The 12403-nt window shown below is 40.4% G+C and overlaps 1 protein-coding gene across 1 annotated transcript in view; it reads left to right on the forward strand.

Annotated features, from left to right (window-relative positions):
- bin3 (bridging integrator 3) overlaps positions 1 to 12403 on the forward strand; it is a 32815-nt gene that overhangs the window by 5517 nt on the left and 14895 nt on the right. Inside the window, exons 2-3 of the mRNA XM_004072478.4 lie at positions 6268 to 6310; positions 11516 to 11556. Of these exons, the coding sequence (XP_004072526.1) occupies positions 6268 to 6310; positions 11516 to 11556 (84 nt within the window). The remainder of the gene's footprint in view (positions 1 to 6267; positions 6311 to 11515; positions 11557 to 12403) is intronic.

Raw genomic sequence — 12403 nt, forward strand, 5'->3', positions numbered from 1 at the left:
TGTAGAGCTGGTCCACTGTTCCCGACCAGGACAGAAACCGCACTGTTGTTCCTGAATCTGAGGTTCGACTATCGGACGGACTCTCCTCTCCAGTACTCTGGCATAGACTTTCCCAGGGAGGCTGAGGAGTGTAATTCCCCTGTAGTTGGAACACACCCTCCAGTCCCCCTTCTTAAAGAGGGGAACCACCACCCCTGTCTGCCAGTCCAGGTGTACAGTTCTGATGCTGCAGAGACGTGTCAGCCAAGACACTCCCACAGCATCCAGAGACTTGAGGTACTCAGGGCAGACCTCATCCACTCCCGGGGCCCTGCCACCGAGGAGCTCGTTGACTACCTTGGTGACTTCAGCCCGGGTAATAGACAGGCTCACCCCAAAGTCCTCATTCTCTGCTTCTTCAAAAGAAAGCGCGTCAGTGGGATTGAGGAGATCCTCAAAGTATTCCTTCCACCGCCCGACAATGTCCCCAGTCGAGGTCAACAGCCCCCCACCTGCACTTAAAACTGTGCCTGTGGAGAACTGCTTTCCCCTCCTGAGGCGCCGGACGGTTTGCCAGAATTTCTTCGAGGCCAACCGATAGTCCTTCTCCATGGCCTCTCCGAACTCCTCCCAGACCCGAGTTTTTGCCTCCGCAACGGTCCGGGCCGCAGCTCGCTTAGACTGCCGATACCTGTCAGCCGCCTCTGGAGTCCCACAAGCCAGCCAGACCTGGTAGGACTCTTTCTTCAGCTTGACGGCATCCCTTACTTCCGGTGTCCACCACCGGGTTCGGGGGTTACCGCCGCGACAGGCACCAGAGACCTTGCGACCACAGCTCCGAGCAGCAGCAGAGACAATGGAAGTGGAAAACATGGTCCACTCGGACTCAATGTCCCCAACCTCCCTCGGTACCTGTTGGAAGTTCTCCCGGATGTGGGAGTTAAAGACTTCCCTAACGTAGGGCTCAGCCAGACGTTCCCAGCAGACCCTCATAGGACGTTTGGGTCTTGCAAGTCTTTCCGGCCTCCTTCCCCGCCAGCGAATCCAACTCACCACCAGGTAGTGATTGGTGGAGAGTTCCGCCCCTCTCTTCACCCGAGTGTCCAAGACACAAGGCCGAACGTCGCCTGAAACAACTACAAAGTCGATCATCGACCTCCTGCCTAGGGTGTCCTGATGCCAGGTGTATTGATGGACACCCTTGTGCTCGAACATGGTGTTCGTTATGGACAAACTGTGTGACGAGCACAGAAGTCCAAAAACAAAACACCACTCGGGTTCAGGGGGGGCACTCCTACCAATCACGCCCCTCCAGGTGGCACTGTCATTGCCCACGTGGGCATTGAAGTCCCCCAAAAGGACAATGGAGTCCCCCGTTGGGGCACTTTCCAGTCCCCTTCGAGAGACACCAAGAAGGCCTGGTACTCCAAGCTGCTGTTCGGCCCGTAAGCCGAAACCACAGATAAAGACCTGTCTCCCACCCGAAGGCGGAGGGACATGACCCTCTCGTCCACCAGGGTGAACTCCAACACTTGGCGGCTAAGCTGGGGGCTCACGAGTAAGCCCACACCAGCCCGCCGCCTCTCACCTCCAAGAGTGGTAGAGAGTCCAACCCTTCTCTAAGGACTGAGTTTCAGAGCCCAGGCTATGTGTGGAGGTGAGCCCGACTATATCTAGACGGTATCTCTCATCCTCTCGCACCAGCTCAGGCTCCTTCCCTCCCAGAGAGGTGACATTCCATTTGCCATAGGCCAAGTTCCCTGACCTGGGTTTGGGCCACTGAGGCACCCGCCCTCGACCGCCACCCAAACCACAATGCACCGGCCCCTTTTGAGGTCTCCTACGGGTGGTGGGCCCATGGGAGATGGGTCCCACGTCGCTCCTTCGGGCTGTGCCCGACCGGGGCCCGTGGGAAAAGCCCCGGTCACCAGGCGCTCCCCTGCGACCCCCGACCCTGGGCCTGGCTCCAGAGTGGGGCCCCGGTGACGCCTATCCGGGCGACGTAATCGGGTCCTTGTTTTTACTCGTCATCAGGGGGTTCTGAACCGCTCTTTGTCTGGCTCATCTAAGTTTTGTTTCTGATCAAATAAGGCAGCGTTTTTTTGCTCCTTTGCTTCTATCACTTGTACTTTTCAAAAATGTGGAAAATTAGAGGTTAAGTTGTAATTCATTTAACTGGAGTTGAACTCGTGAAATATAATAGTGGTATTGCCACACATGCACATGCTTTAGAGTGACATGCTGGTAACCAGGTCCTAATAATCCTTGTGAATTGCTCAGAAGCAAATTTCCTTTTTTACAGCTGAATGACTTATGTTTCCTGCCAGAAGGAAATTGCAGAGGAGAGGGGTAAAAAACCAAAATGAGATGTACTAGAAAGTGTATGCACACAGAACTATTTCACCTTATCTTTAAAATTACAATGTAGTAACTTATTTCATTTAATAGTAGTCTTGTACTATATCAAGTATTTTTTAAAAATCGCCCACTTCTTGTTAAACTGTGTTTGTGGCTTCAGGACCTGCACAATCCTGAAGGGAAAAAAAGTTCATAGTGCAAGTAGAAGCCTTGTGTTGTTTTTTCTTTCTCAACATTTAAAATGGTGCTCTAAAGTGCATTTTGGAAAGTGTTTTGAACTCGCTTCACAGTCTGCCTTCTGACACCATGAGGAGAAGGTTAATGTTAGTCAAATGAAGGCATCATGAATGACTCGGTCCTCACATTCTTCCTTTGCTCCAGACTTATCCTTAAACTGTCTCAAGATTTTTGGCTTTTCTTTGGGTCTTAAGCATCATTGGGTTCTTTGCCTGCTAGTTAGGGTGTCTTCTATTTAAAATCTTTCAGTCTTTCAATCTTTAAAATCATTCAGTTTATCTTTAACTGAACCCACCTTAGATTAATTTGTCATACTGCTGCACAGACAAATTAAACTAAAGTATAACTTTTTTTTACTCACTTGATTTGGGGTGTAATATTAACAAATATGCAGCATTTTTGCTCTCTGTTGTAGCATCTGAATAGGATAAAGTATGAAATTGATTTGAACTACATTAGCAATGTTTGGTGTTCTATTTCTGCAAAAGCTTAATAAGTCGCTTGTTCAAATCATTTCTTGAAGGAAAGTGAAAGGAAACAAGCTTTTCTATCTACCTCATGTTTGTATATTAACTTCCTTTGTAATGGACAACTCATTCTTAATGTCAAGACTATGAGTCTGATGGCGTCATTCACTTCAGCCAAACAGTCAATAGCTGGCAAGCAAAATCTCATCCATGATGCTCTGCCAAACACAAGGTCAGGAGTGGAGTGCTCTACAATTGAAAAGAGTCCTTTATGGGCTCTGCTGACTGATGCATTCCAGCAGGGCCTTCAAACTCCGTTCTATGACGTGAGAGCTTTGACTTTGGGGTCATCATCAAAACAATCCCATTTCCCAGCATCTTCAACTAGGCTTCTGTGCTCCATGGAATATTCAAGGTCAAATGATGCACTATCTCTCTAATGATGAACACATTTGCAGTTTTAGCTTAAGCCATAGGTTCTTCCAGCTGCTGAATAATTTGATCCCGGATGAAGAAGACAGTTACTCCTTGTTCTGGCTTGCGTGCTTTCATGATGATGGTGACGCATGGCGTATTCTACCAATATCATGCCGATCAGATATGATACCTCTTTAAATGCAAGTTAACCAGTTTAGTTGAATCAGTAGTTTTCTTTATGCCTAGACCTAAAAAAAAAATTCAAGATGGGGGATTTTAACCAATAACATCCGGTACCATCAGGAACTGGTGGTTCTCTAGTAATTCAAGCTCTGTTTATACTTACACCCATGCTTGTCATCACTAGGCCTAAATAAGGTTTCCAGAAATGTTGGTCAGCAGTTGGTTCTCATTTGTGTGTATGTTCATCTGTCTTAAGATGGGTCTTTGTGATGCGTGTAGTTCTTGGTTCACATGTTTGGCTTCACCAGTGTTTCTAAATGTGAAAGACTGCAGACATATTTCAATGTGAGGGGGCATTGGAAAAGATTCTCACAGTGGCTATCATTCTGTCTTTCCGTTGAGCAGTGTCCCCATCCTACCCCAAGGCTTAATTTCCTTGTCCAACAGATGAGTCCTTTTAAAAAGCACAAATGTTTTACTTTATTTGTAATAAACAGTGTACCCGTTATCACATTTTAAGGCAAACGGATTCATTTGCAGGTTCTGTCTAACTTTTTATTCAATTTAGTTTCTTTTTTAGAGTTTTCTTTAGTCAAGACCGATGTAGTTTATAATTGTTCCAGTGCTCTTCTCTGGAAAGGTTTTTGTTTATGTTACATCAGTGGTGTGTTCATATGCACGATAATATTAACCCCAAAAAAGACCTTGCACTGAATAAAAAACAGCCATGTTGCCAACATAAAAATTCAAGATCCACTTGAGGTCAAATTTGGCATAAAGAATACTCAAGTTATGCTTTCTGGTGGAAAAACTAGACTAAATAGACTAAATGCGTAGATTTACAAGTTTAACTTTACCCAAAAGACTGAGAATTTATACTCTATACTCAACAATTAATGAAAAGCTTGACTTTTAATTTGAACTCAGACCTGAACTTACTTCTTGTTCAGGCATAACCTTTCACCTTATATTCCCCAAAATTACTCCCCACATCTGACACTATTGAGCTCTTATCTGTAAGGCCACCTTTCTAACTTTTCAGTTGAGCTTCACAAAACAATTGGATCAGTAATATTTACGGCGTATTCTTGAAAATATTCAAAAATTGTGCAGTGTGTCAACAAAACAAAGCAACTACAGGCGATTTACAAGCTCCACCAACAAGATTGAATGATAGTCTTTTTCATCATTACACAGTCCTGCAATGTGCGTTGGCAAATCGAAGCTGAAGCAAAGTTGGAGAAGAAGAAAAAACAATAGAACAAATGTTTCTTTTTCCTTTGTAAGAGCAGAACTTCCTTGTTTATGCTTTTTTTATGCTGAAGCTTGAAGTTGAATATTATTTGTGTCAAGGTGGAGGGCTTGTTCCTGTCACATTCCTACACCTTCTGACTTGTAGGTTTCTGTTCAATTATGCAGCTGTTGAATTGAGTCCAAACATTAGACTCTTGCAGAAGTACGTTATTGTGATGTAATTGTACATCTGTCAGTTAACAACTGGGAGGTGAGTCACGTCAAATGTTGCAGTAACATCCCCCCCCCCATGTTTTTTCACCTGAACTCTGACACATTGAGTGAAACTACTTTCATCAACAAAAATGTGCTAAAAACAAGTGAAATCTGGTTGGAAATGGTCACATATAAAGATGTCCAAATGGATAATAGACCTCCTCCTTCATCAGTCTCTGTGCCAAATTAAAATAAATTAGTCTGCACCCTGTGAAAGATTTTTGAAAATCTTTACGCTGTTTTTACTTTTGACAGATTAAGATTTTTGCTTAGGTGTCATGATCTTCACGCAGAACACTTTTTCTTTTCTAGCTGCAGAACAAAACCTCACATTGCACCCATCACAATAATTTACACACCTTTCTTTTGATGCAGCTGCTGCCCCTCCCTGGTTGTCAACAGCGAATATCCATAATTTAATAAAGATTGCCACATACAGTGTAAAATCTGTGAAGACGTAGCCCTTATCACACTGATAAAACTTTGCTTTTTGTCTCTGCCCAGCAGGAGCTTAAGAAAAACACAATTTGAAAGTCAACATAAAAGATTATTTTGCTGCAAGAAATGTCCTGCTTTATGGTTATGAGAATGAATTTCTGTTTTATTTTGATGAGTAAAAAATGAATTCCCTCTGCTAACTGTAGTGTAGGATCCCTGACGATGAAGACTATTTTAAAACTAAAACCAACTTTTTTGCCTCACTAAGTGCTGATTGTAAACATGGTAAATGCCTTTTTAACTTAAGTTCCTAACATTCTTAAAAGGTACTAGTATAAATCATCAGTTATTTATCATCAACTGGGGTTATGAAGCAACACTACAAAGGACAAAACGATTTATGTTGTTGAGTGGCATATGATTGCAATGAATGACAGATGTGATCAGTCTTGACATGCAGTAAATGTACATGGCACTGACTCCATACCTGAGAGGAATAGACATTAACAACCTCCTACGGTCTGTCAGTGATCTGTAAGACATGCTAGCACACTCTAGGTCTGTACTGACCTCTGGACTGGCAGCATGTGGTTGAGAAGCTCAAGTATTTAATAATCTCACCTTTTCAGATAGTCACTTTCCACTTGTCATCTCTCATTGCTTTCTTTTTTTTTTTCAGGTTCAAGATTGGACAACCAAAAAAGCAGATTGTCTCTAAAACTGTAAGTCACAAAATCAAACATTGACTCTGTTCACACATCAGAAAAGTGTATTTATTATTCAAATTAGTTTCCAAAAATAGGTAAAAAGGTAAACTGGACTTAAGAGTTGGGAATCTTTTGGCACCTTAAGATTCAATTCCATTACAATTCAGGAGGCATTGATTCGATTATGAAACTAATATCAATGCTTCCTGAATTATTACATTTAAAAAAAAATATCTTAACCTTTTGACACTGGAGCTTTCGCTGGTGACAGAAAATAGCACACTCTGTTGAACTACCAAAACTCTTTGACTGTTCGCGCTATTGACATTCCAACAGATTCTGAAAGCTATAACAGCAACTTTGCGATGATATGCAACACTTTACTGTATTCTCTACCGTTCTTGCGGTGCGTCCAGTTTTTCCACACTGATGTAAAGGATCAGCAGAAATGTGATGAAGAGTTGATGGAGGAAATATAGATTGTTTTTAGTTGTGTTTCTAGCTGGGTTTTATTGAAATTTTTACAGTTAAAAAGTTATTAGTGTTGTGAAAAAGTATGTTGAGGCATTCAACCAGGAGGAGGAGAGCTTCCTGGCAGAAATTTTGGAGGAGAAAGTAGAGTTAGAAAAACAGGAGGGCGTATTAAAGTAAAATATTTTTGAACAAAAAGATGCCTGTGATTAGATTCACCAGATTAATGTTGGTGCAATTTTAACTATTAGTGTCAAGTTTAGTGTCATCTAGAAAACATAAAAGAATACAAAAAACACAATTTCTTGAGTGATTTTGGAAAGTTATTCTGAAAAAAGGAACAAAAGATTTTATTCATTAAACATATATTGAGAGATTATGTGATGAATAAAGAAAAGGTCCAGCCAGACTGTTATTATTATTGGGATAAAGGGTTAACCACAAGACACTACTAGACCAATATTACATACTTATCTCCGCCAGAGTGCATTTGTAAGTACGGTAAAGACCAGATCAATATACATGTTTAACTTTTATTAACAAACAAAAAATTTTGACATTAAAAATGTTTTGTTTGATACCAAAAAATGTTCTCACAGCAATCAGCAATAGACAAGTGTTCAAGGATAAATCTTATCTGAACTCAACAACCTTAAACAACATGCAGTGTTGCTTTTTATCAGAAGATTTGCTTTAACAGGATGCTCTTTGACTCAAATTCAACAAAATAAAGAGTGCCGAGCTAGCTGCCGAACATAATATTTTAACATTGTGGAAATGTGCAAAATTATTTTGCATGTTTGTTGGGTTCCCTAAAAACGTAATTTTGATACAAAGCGATTTATCCACGGCATGACTTTTGTCCAAAGGCCTTTGAGCGTAGACACTAAAAAAGCCAAAATGCTTCCAAATATTAGCTTTAATTGAAGCTGGGGCCGGTCGAATCACGCAGTCTGCAAGGTTAGCCATGTTTTTGTGCTCTTCAAAAATGCCAGAGTAAAAAACATTCTGCATGTTTTAAGTTCCACTAAATACTTCTACGTTAAATCACATTCCTTTTTTGATCGTCAGTATAAAACTCATAAAATGATTGAGTGTTTTATGGCTCGTGCAACTAATAATTGATTTTCCCCACCACTCCTAGTAGACTTGGATGTGTTCAATAATAAAAGATAAACCAAGTCCATTTCCCGCTTCTTTTACCTTCACCTTTGATATGATCAACCTGCAGAAATGACAACCTACATACTTTGGAAAAGATGCTCTTCAGATGGTACAAGAACTGCTAGGAAACTAGCAGATTACAAAAACCACCTCAGATTTGCCTGAAAAACTGTTGAAAAAACGAAAAGCTGAGATAGTTATACAGAGAGCCTAACCCTAGCAACTAAAAGAAAAAGAGGCAAACCATTTTCAGTAACAAGAGTTCCAGTTGACAGCTTTTTTTACCTACTACTTCAATGGAATCTACCCAGAGAAATGAGAATCTAGAATTTTGGAACAACAAAGGTTTACTTTCTTGCAGGGAATTATTTGTACATTTAAACCCCATGAGAGAAATTTGTACCTTTGAGTAGCAGGACAAATGCTGTCATTGGTGTGCTACAGCTGGAAGACTTTTGGACACCAATTTGTCTAAACTATTTCAGAGGGCAGAGGTGATTACCTTGAAGTGACAGTGAGTGGGTGATCCCCTTGCTGGCAAAACCACTTCCACATTAATGGGTTTGTGGCCCAGTATTTCCTCTGAGACTGGGTTTGTAGCTTCCTGCAAAAACCATGGAGTGGGTTACAAGCAGACCAGTTTGCTGGTCTTCTTAGAGCATTGTGTCAACTGTCTCCTTCATTGTTTTTGACACTGTGCTTAAATACAAAAACCCACACAACCACAAGTCAAACTTATGAAGGCTATGCAATTTGACCTGCTTGAGTTTATTGAAATGGACTCCGTCTTATGCCTCACTGAGAAAGAATGGGTCTGCTCATATCAGCCATTTCTTCTGGAAAATATTGAGCCCTCCAATCACTTCATGTGTGATTGGACAAAAGTGTTTTTACATAAGTCTCAATTACTATCTAACAGGTTGGACTTAGTAACACACAGGCTTATCACTTTTATCTGAACTGTTCATCATAACCGGTCAGGCATGCTTGGTAGCATTGGACTATTTTTGTTTTCAAAAAGAATTTGAAAGATTGTGCAACTAGGGAAAAATTGTTGTCTTTAGTTACATTAAATGAATAGTTTCTGTCTGTGCTAGATGCACAAAATTGGACTGAATTATGCCTAATATAAGTTACACTTTCTATCTTTATTATAATAGAAAAATATATTCATATTTGAGTTAACAACTCTTTAAATTATACGACCTTATTTGTGTACATTCATGTTACTTTTTTTGTTTTTATCTATTTTCTCTTATGTCTACTATTCTTCTTTTACTGCTGTGGTAACAAACAAATGTCCCATGTGTGGGATCAATAAAGCATTTCTGATATTTGTATAAATATATTTTTAGATTATAGGCTGGGTCACAACAGCCCACAGAGTTGTAGATGCAAGATTGCATTCTCTGTTTGTATGCACACTGAATTTGTATTTTATAACTGTTGCACCGAATCCTGGTGAAACTTAGACCTAAATTTGCTCACCGTTGATATTTATACACTCAAGTGAAAGCCACAAGCTCAAAATATTTGAATGAGTTGATCCAAGTTTAGTTTTTGGTCCCTCTCGAAATTGTTCGACTATACCCACATTTTCTCATACTCAAAATCTGAATTCAGAATCTTCGAAGAAACATAACAGGTGTTTGATACTAATAATGGAGGTTTTTTACCACATATTTTGTGAACCTTTTTCACATTTCTTCAACTTGTCAACTTTTACAACATTTCATCTGGGTTGAAATTGCACCAGGTGATTTGTGGTCTGCATTAATGTTCTCTGTTTGAAAAAAAAAAGTAACTTGTCTACTTTTGTCAATTAACCCCTTAATAAATTTTTTTTTCTCATATGTATACCTAATCAGATCAGGGTCAGTTAACTGTGAAATTATGAGTTTATATTTGCAGTTTAGGCCAAATGTGAAAGGCCATCTAGACATGGAAAGGTGAGCTTCTGCTTTGACTGTAACTGAGAAACTGCTGTGTAGAGGAAAGCTCCTCCTTTTTTAGCGAATAGTAAGAACTGTAAACGTTAACAGTCAGTGTTCCAAATCATGATGGAATAAGTTGCTATTTTTTCCAAAAATAATCTCTTTGACAACTTGTTGCCAGATCCCAATCTGGCCACACCTTGAGTTTCATATTATTATTGCTTGGTGTATCAGGACTGCTCTGTGTCATTTTACCTGACCTACAACTTTAAACTGCCAACAACTATTTACAGTGGCTTTGTTACACCATGTCATGTTAAAAATGTCCGTCCTTCATTTATTGCTATGTTTGCTTTATGTGCACACTGAAGTATAAATAATATGCTGCCTGTTAGTGTGTGTGTTTTATCATGGTGTGAATGGAGAGCTGAATGGACTTGAAGTGATATAAAAGTGTTTTTGAGGTGAAGCTGGAAGTCTAAGGTGTGATGTTGTCAGTGGTTATGCCCCTGATAGAAGACAGAGACATTTTAGAGGGAAATGGATAAGGTGATTCAGGGTATCCCTACAGGGGAGAAAATGATGATGAGGACTGACTTCAACAGACAGGTCGGTGACGGAAGCAGAGGTGATGAGGAAAGAATGGATATGTTTGGTGTTAAGTACAGGAATGCAGAAGGACAGATGGTGGTGGACATTGCTTAAGGGAGGAAAATGGCATTGGTGAAGACATTTTTCTAGAAAAGAGAAGAGCATAGACTGATATAGGAGTGGAGGGAGGAGAACACAAAATAATTTCATCTTTCAGCTTTCTGGGGAGGAGTTAAAACGGACTTGGAGAGATCAGGAAGTTCTTCCAGATGACTGGACAAATAAAGGCAAAGTGATCAGGGGAGACTGGGAGGAAGATGGTTGGTGTATCATCTGGAGTGAGGAAATCAGTTAAGGAGACTTGGCCTAGAGATTGGCTAAGAAAAAGGGGGACCCTGAAAGGACAGAAGATGGGTATAGGAAGATGCAGCACAAAGTGAAGGTGGAGATGGCAAAGACCAAACAAAGGGCGCATGAAGACTTGTATGACAGGTTGGGCACAAAGAAGGCAGAAGTGGAGCTCTAAACAGGCTAAAGTTAGTAGATGACATTGCGATATGCAGTAAGAGCAGGGAGATAATGGAGGAACTTCTAGATTGGTGGCCTTTTAGTCGGGAAAAGCGAGGAATGAAGATCTGAAAGTCCCTCTCGTGTGTAGACGATAGGGACTCAGGTGAAAGGGTGGGGTTAGAAGGAGCAGAGGTGAAGAAGCTGAGGGAGTTTAAAGGTATTACCCTGGGCTCACACTGGATCCAGTCCAGCTCCGGTGCAACCACCAGAGTGGTCTAGCTATATGTAGGTATATCCTATATTCCTCCCCACCTTCACCAAATAGCAGACTAATTTACCCCAAATTTGTAAATTTGACAACTTGAAGCTCACTCGTTTCTTTATTGTAAAGAGTCAGACACACAACATGCAGACTCCAGCCAAGTACGTTATCCAATGCAGTATGTAATGGAAAAGCACCTGGGGTAACTTTCATATGAGTCACTGATTTCAGATGTTCCAAAAATAATATGAAACCATTTATGTCTGTTCTTCTTTTCCTGTTCTTTAGGTTGAAAGAGATTTTGAACGAGAGTATGATAAGCTACAAAAGTAAGTTTGCTTGCCTACTCAAGTCTTCTATCAAAGTCCAATGAAAATTTGGTTGCTTGTATTTCCACTATTAATTAGATGTTACATGTTACATAGCACACATCTCAACTATCTGTATAATTGTGTGTCTTACTATATACAAAATGAAACCAAGGTTTCCTAACTGCGTATTTCAAGTATTTAGTCCTTTTTTGCAGAATTAAGGTGAGTGAGGCTTTAAGCTCTTACACTCCTAAAGCCTCAGGTTAAAGAAACTCCCTAAGGGCCCAGCAAAATGAGTGGGAACACACATTTCATCTTCAGTTTTGTTCAGTGGGGAGGGCCCTTTATCACAAAGGTGTGGCGCAGATAGACCTTATACATGAGTCAGAGAACCAGGCATGTACAGACATTTACATTCTCCACCCTAGAAATCCAGAAAAAAACTCCATGGAGTATCTGTTGCCTAAAAGCACCCCCCCCCCCCCCCCCCCCCAAAAAAAAATACAATTATAGTGTGAATAGTTTCAAAAGACAAACTTGAGCTCTAACTTTTCTCTATTATTGCCCAAAATGGTGCATTTATTAAAAACAGTATTTAAGGGTTTCTGAGTTTCTTTTGTTTAACGTCTTCCTTTTTTATGCAATTAATTTAATGAAGGAATTAAGATGCATTAAATACACATATGCATACCTGTGTTAAAAATTGTAGTTAAGTTTTAGCTGTAATGTATTACAACAACCTTTTTTCCATTTATGATGTGGACAGGCTGTTTAGCCTGCCTTTCACCTGAATAGATGTTCCCTTTTTTACCAGGCAATATTAAAATAATAGTAAAAACCTTATAGTTTAATATTGCTTTTTCAT

Source organism: Oryzias latipes, chromosome 9 (assembly GCF_002234675.1).
Source record: "Oryzias latipes chromosome 9, ASM223467v1".
Classification (NCBI taxonomy): Eukaryota; Metazoa; Chordata; class Actinopteri; order Beloniformes; family Adrianichthyidae; genus Oryzias; species Oryzias latipes.